This window comes from Perognathus longimembris, chromosome 22, assembly GCF_023159225.1.
Source record: "Perognathus longimembris pacificus isolate PPM17 chromosome 22, ASM2315922v1, whole genome shotgun sequence".
Classification (NCBI taxonomy): Eukaryota; Metazoa; Chordata; class Mammalia; order Rodentia; family Heteromyidae; genus Perognathus; species Perognathus longimembris.
The window spans coordinates 1,048,736-1,055,244 of record NC_063182.1 but is presented as its reverse complement, the minus strand read 5'-3'; the positions used below and the strand labels follow the sequence as shown (position 1 = coordinate 1,055,244).

General features: G+C 63.5%; 1 protein-coding gene across 1 annotated transcript; it reads right to left on the bottom strand.

Annotated features, from left to right (window-relative positions):
- Nucleotides 1-387: 387 nt before the first annotated feature.
- On the bottom strand, nt 388-6,165 carry Arsi (arylsulfatase family member I). The gene is given in 3 exon segments (XM_048331350.1): nt 388-618; nt 621-1,821; nt 5,821-6,165. Coding segments are annotated over 3 exon segments (1,749 nt in total). The 5' UTR covers nt 6,138-6,165.
- Nucleotides 6,166-6,509: the final 344 nt, after the last annotated feature.

The window sequence follows — 6,509 nt, the reverse complement described above, 5'->3', positions numbered from 1 at the left end:
GCAGCCTCCAGCCCGGACCGCCCTCCACCCGGTCCTCCCCTGGTGCGGGGAGGCCGGGCCTTCCAGCGGCTGTCCGTGGTGAGCCCAGCCATCTTCCCCAGCCCAGCCCCGGGCGAGCCACGGAGCTCCGCTCCCAGACCGGGAGAGGGGCCGAGAGCCGGCGGAGGTCAGCTGAGGCCGCGGAGCGAGTCAGTGGACCGGCAGGACCGGGACGGAGCGGCCACGCCGTCTGGTTGAGTTCCACCCCGTTCCTCGGTGGGGTTCGGCACGCCCCTTTCCCCTGCGGAAGGAGGCTCGTCTTCGGGCTTCTCTCCCTAAGGAGGCGCAGGGCCAGGCCGAAGCGGGGGACGAGTCGTAGGGACCCGAGGTCCCCGCCACCCCCACCCATCAAATCCGATGGGACATCGGCCTGGCGTTGAGCTTACGGAAGAAAGATCGAAGCCTGCAGAGCTTGCACTTCTTCTTGCGGCGACCCCGGGAGAAGCTCCGAGCCCTGCTTCCCTCCTCCTCCTCCCCCTCCTCCTCCTCCTCCTCCTCCGCCTCCTCCTCCTCGTCGCTGGCCCAGGGCCCCCACGCACCCCCGTTGAAGTCGGGGTGGGCCCGGGGATTCTCGGCGGGGGGTAGCGCACGGGGATGGCGGTGCGGTTGTAGTCGGCGAGGCGGGCCAGCAGCGTGCGGACCACGTCGGGCCGGCGGCCGGCCAGGTCCTCCCGCTCGTACGGGTCGGCGCTGATGTTGAACAGCCACAGGGCCTGGCGGGCGCCGGCCATGCGCTCCAGGTCCCACCAGCCGCCCGGGAAGGCGGCCAGGGTCTGCGGGGGGATCCAGTCCCCGTAGCCGGGGTCCCCCGTCAGGAGCTTCCACTCGCCCACGCGGATGGCCGCCTGCACGGCCGTGTTCCAGATGCCGAAGCCCCCCTCCAGGGAGCCGTGCCGCGCGTGGTTGTACAGCGGGTCGATGTTGTGCAGGATCTCGGTGCGCGGGGAGGCCCGGCCCTCGCTGATGGCGGGCCACACGTCGTAGCCGTCCAGGCCCTCGGCCGCGGCCGCCGCGCCCCCCGCCAGGCCCACCAGGGTGGGGTACCAGTCCGTGATGTGCACCAGCGCGCGGCTGGTGCGCCGCTTGCGCTTGAGCAGGGGGCTGTGGACGAAGCCCAGGCCCCGCACGCCGCCCTCCCAGTAGGTGCCCTTGCGGCCCCGCAGAGGCCAGTTGCTGCCCCCCGAGAACGTCTGGCCGCCGTTGTCGCTGGAGAAGACGATGACGCTGTTGTTGTAGAAGCCGTAGCGCTTGAGGGCCCGGGTGATGTTGCGCACCGCCTCGTCCATGCAGGTCACCATGGCCGCGTACTTGCGCCGGGCCGCGTTGCCCAGGCCGCGGTAGCGGTACAGGTACTCGCGGGGCGACTGCAGGGGCGTGTGCACCGCCTGGAAGGCCACGTAGAGGAACAGGGGCCGCCGCGGGCTGTGGCTGGCCAGGATGCGGCTGACGCGCCGCGCGTAGAGCAGGGTGGAGTACTGGCCGCTGAGCCCCCAGGCCACGTCCTCGCCCTCGTGCAGGTCGAAGCCGCACACCCCCGGGCCGTCGCAGTTGTCGTAGGTGTAGTAGTCCACGTTGCCCGTGAGCGAGCCCAGGAAGGTGTCGAAGCCCCGGCGCGTGGGCAGGCACGCCTTGCGGTAGAAGCCCAGGTGCCACTTGCCCACCATGTGCGTGGAGTAGCCCGCCTCCCGCAGCCTCTGCGGCAGCGTCACCTGGTCCAGGGGCAGGCAGTTGGGCTGCCTCGGGCGGATGATGGAGTGCTGCAGCCCCGTGTGGATCTGGTACCTGGGGGGGGGGGGGGCGGAGAGGGAAGGTGAGTCACGGGCTGCTCTTCCTCCCGCCGGCCCACCCCCAGAACCGCCCTGCGGTGGCCTGCGGCCCAGTGCCAGCAGAGACCGGCGACCGTCCGCACCGGGTCGCCCCCGAGGGCCTCCGGGGCGCCCCCGCGCTGAGCCCTCAGATCCGCGGAAGGAGGCGTCACTGTGGTTCCGCAGATGAGACCGACGCGGGGACCAGTCGGGCCATTTGCTGGGAACCACACGGCGAGGAAGGTGAGTGAGGACTGAAGAGCTGAACGAAGGTCGGGAATGACCGCTGAGCCAGGTGCGGTGGTGCACGCCTGTGAGCTTAGCGACTAGACAGATGGAAACCAGAGGATGATGAGCTCGAGGCCACACTGGGCAAAGGGAGCAGAAAGACCCTGTCTAAAAAACAAAATGGCACCAGGCACCAGTGGCTCATGCTTGTAATCCTAGTAGCTAGGAGGCTGACATCTGAAAATTGTGGTTCAAAGCCAGCCCAGGCAGGAAAGTCCTTGAGACTCTTATCTCCAATTAATCACAGAAAAAAAAACAAAACAGGAAATGACTAGCGTTGTGGCTTAAATGGTAGAGAATCCGTCCAGTGTCAGTCCCAGCAGTGCAAAACAACATTAAGAACAATAGCTAACACCAAGCATACACAATGTGTTCAGCAGCGCTCTAAATCTTCACCCAAATGAAATCCTACATGTTATTATTCCCAGTTCCCAACTTGAGAAACCGAGGCCCAGAAAATTAAATCATAGCTCTAGCTGGGGTGGGCTTTGTGTTCCGAGTTCTCCGCCTCCTGACTTCAGAGTCCCGAAACCCTATCTGCCGCCCTTGCTAGAGGCCTGCAGCCAGAGCCCCCCTCACGGGCAAATTCCTCTTCACCCCTCAAAGTCCGTCCTAAAGGCGACCTCTGCTGTCAGGTCTCACATGACTCTCCTCCCACCGTCCTATTTGGCTATCAGATTACACTCACTTGTACAAGCTCCTGCACACATTGGTAGGTGACGGGACTGCCATTTGCACAGCTTTGCGTTCCTAGCAGCCCCGTGAGGCTTAGGCAGTTACTTATGGAATGAACGCACGGGTAAGTATGTGAACGGGTAGAAGAGTGGATGAGCAAACGAGTGGATGAGTCAGTGAGTAACTGAACGATGGCACTCCGAGAGCTTTAGGGCCTGAGAGGAACCAACTCTTCTACTCGATTTATCCACTGAGACGGGGGCTGGGATTCGCTGTCAGATGCTGTATCGCACTGACAGGTTCCCGGCCATCCAGCCCATACCTCCCACACCCCGTCTGCTTTTTTAAAAAGAAACTGAGGTCAGGGGAGGGAAGGGCCTTCCCTGCCCAGTGTCACGCAGCAGCCCCGGGCGGAACCGAGATGCGAACATCAATCCGAGCGGGGTCGGGGCGGCAGGACTCTTTCCCGGCGATCGGCTGCCCTTCCCGTCCGCGTGGGGCGTCAGCTGGCCTGTGTGCGCGAGGGAGCTGGCTGGCGCGGGAAATCCTCAAGACCAGCCGGGTCCCCACACTGAAGGAGGCTGGCCCCCCGGCCCCCCGGCCCCCCGGGTCCTCACGCGGCCTCTCCGGCCAGCTCGCCTGCACGGGCGCACTGAGGCGGGAGTAAGTGAACGTTAGCGAAATCCCAAATTCCCGTTCCTCCTTCCCCCTTCGGTGGTCAAGGCCCCATATGATCCGGGATCTATGGTGCTCAGGGTCTCTTAAGAAGACTCGGAGTAAATAAGAAGTCTGAAACTTCACAAGTGTGTCGGAATCCCAACACACACCCCCACCTCCAATCCAAATTAGCCTAAGACCTGACATCTTCAGACCATCCCTAGGGGCTCTGCTTATGTTTCCTTTTTAACACTATGTACCACATACATATATTATCTCCCATCCTTATTTTAAAAACTGGTGGTGGCTCATGCCTGTGATTCTAGCTGCTGAGGTAACTAAGATCTGTGGGGTGCTATTCAAAGCCAGCCCAGGCAGGAGAGTCCATGAGACGCTTATCTCTAACTGACCAGCAAAAACCTGGAAGTGGAGCCATGGCTCAAATAGTAGAACAGAAAAAGCTAAGAGATGGCGCCCAGGCCTGGAGTGCAAGCCCTAGTATCGGTGTGTACATGCACGCGCACACACACACAGCAGGGAAGACTGTCACTAACACACACACAGCAGGGAAGACTATCACTAACACACACAGCAGGGAAGACTACCACTAACACACACACAGCAGGGAAGACTATCACACACACAGCAGGGAAGACTAACACACACACACACACACACACACGACCATCACGACCCCCACTGCACAGATGGAATGAAGGATCCCAACAGTGCCGAGGCCAGGCCAAGATCACACAGCTGGCAGGAGTGGGGCTGAGCTGTGAACCCAAGTCCACCCAAACCAGGCGAACATTTCTGTGTAACACAGTTTCCCCAGCTTCACTCAAGCTCAGCGGTGATGAGACCCGGTAAGAGCCCCCGCTGAGCGTCCCCGGACGGGGCGGGGAGGGGTGGAGTACTGCTCCTACCGTGGGTGGACCTGTTAAGAGTTACCAAAGACGATGTTCAGGAGAGTGCAACGAGCAATTGCGGCGCTCTCTCCAGTTACGGCAAGCGCAAGGCCTGGATGCATCCCCACGCGGGAAGGAGGGGAGGCAGGCCCGAGACGGACAGGCAGATGCTGCGTGGCGCCGTGCCGTGCACTGCTGACCGCACAGGTCGGGGCTGGAGCCTCGCCCTGCTGGCTGCTCGCTCCACTGCTCAGACCCAGTCTCCGCTCACCCTCCAGGGAGGGAAACGCCAACGATTGCAAAACTCTCGGCAGCCAGCGCCCTTCTCCCTCTCTTCAGGAGACGGTCAACGTCCAGTGTGCACAACCACCACCGCCACGGCCTCAGCTGTGAAAGCATCCTCACCCTCCTCCTTCCTTTTCCTCCTCCCAGTCGCTGTACCCAAATGCTGAGTGTCAGCTCAAGGGAAGGGGGGACACCGCCCTCCCATTCCTAGCCCTGCTCAGCCCTTGAACTCTCCGACCTCTCCCCTACAGACACTGAACCTGGATACAAAGCCAGCAGGCCTCAGTTTCCCATCCAGGAAACAGGGGAAACTACGGCTCTGGGTCCTGAGATCACACTAGTGGCTCTGGGTGGAACTTGGAGAAAGCGTGCCTTGGCCCCTTTCCAAAGGGGATGAGCTCAGCCCTGCTAGAGGCTTTTCCCCCAAGTGGCCAGACCTCGCCTTCTGCACCTCCCTCCCGTCCCCTGCTCTTTTCATCCCGTAACCCAGTGCCCCACTGGGGATAGCTCCTGGGGAGAAGGGAGCACCTCTGGGCCTCCCAGCCAATCCGGGAGGCTTCCGCAGCCGAGATAGAGAAGCTTGGAAAGGCGAGCAGCTAGCCTAAGGGCACACGGGCCAGTGCCGCCCTCTGCCTTTGTCCGGTCATCACTGAGCTGTGGGGACCCGCATCCGTCCAGACCTCCGCAAGCTGCTGCTTACTGACAGCCAAGCAGTGTGAGTTTTAACACACAACTCGTTCTTCATTCACAGCTTGTTTCTGACCAGAAACGTCTTCGCCTACCTCAAAGACCAGGAAACCGAGGCTCTGAGTCTCGGGAGAGTTACGTGACATGTACAGAGGCTGGTCCTTTCAGTAGGCAGAGCTTTCAGAATCAGTGTGGAGGGCTGCCATGTTTTTCTGAGAAAGGAATGACTACATGTCTCCTCTACATGGGGCGGAGTGCGTGTGTCCTAGAACAAGAGAGAGAGGAGGAAAAGAGAGCGCGCGCTCCAAGAGGATCAGATGCAGCGTTCGGCTGTAGACCAGAGAAGACAGGGCACGTTAGCCATGAAGTCCCAGCCCAACGGAGGCAAAGTTATCCCAGGCGGCTTCCCAGGTCCAGCCCGAGGGCGTGGGGAGGGGGGTCTGGGTAGGTTTAGGGCCCCCTGCCCACCCCCCTACCTGCCGGTGAGGAGCTGGCTGCGGGAGGGCGTGCAGATGGGCTGGATGTAATAGTTCTCCAGCTTGACCCCCTCGGCGGCCAGCCGGTCCAGCGTGGGGGTCTCGATGTCCGACCCGTGGTAGCCCACGTCGTGGTAGCCCTGGTCGTCGGTGAGGATGAAGATGATGTGCGGAGGCTGAGACGGGGCGGGCGGCGGCGGCGGCTGCGCGTCCGCCTCCCCGGGCCCGTCAGCCACGAGGCTCGGCTTGGCCCAGTCCCAGGACAGGTAGCCGAGGCTGAGCAGGCTGACCAGGGAGAAGCCGGTGAGGGCGTGCATGGCGGCGCCAGCCTCGGCGGGCGTCCCGGGGCGCAGGGCTCCCCGGGCCCCGATGCCTCCCGTGCCTGGGCGCACCGGCTCCCCGGGCCCCGATGCCTCCCGTGCCGGGGCGCAGGGCTCCCCGGGCCCCGATGCCGCGCGTGCCGGGGCGCACGGCCCGACCTCCCGCCTGGACGCCCCCAGGGGCAGCCCCGGGCCTGGCCGGGTCGTCGGGGCCGGAGCTGGGCGCCCTCCGCGGGGCGCCTCCCGCCGCCCTGGCTCCCCCAGCCTAGCCCGGCCAGCCCGAGACGCGGCGCGGCGGCTGCCCGAGCGCGCTCCGCACCACCATGCCGAGCTCCTCTCCCGGCGGGCGGCCCGGGCGGCCCTGGCTTC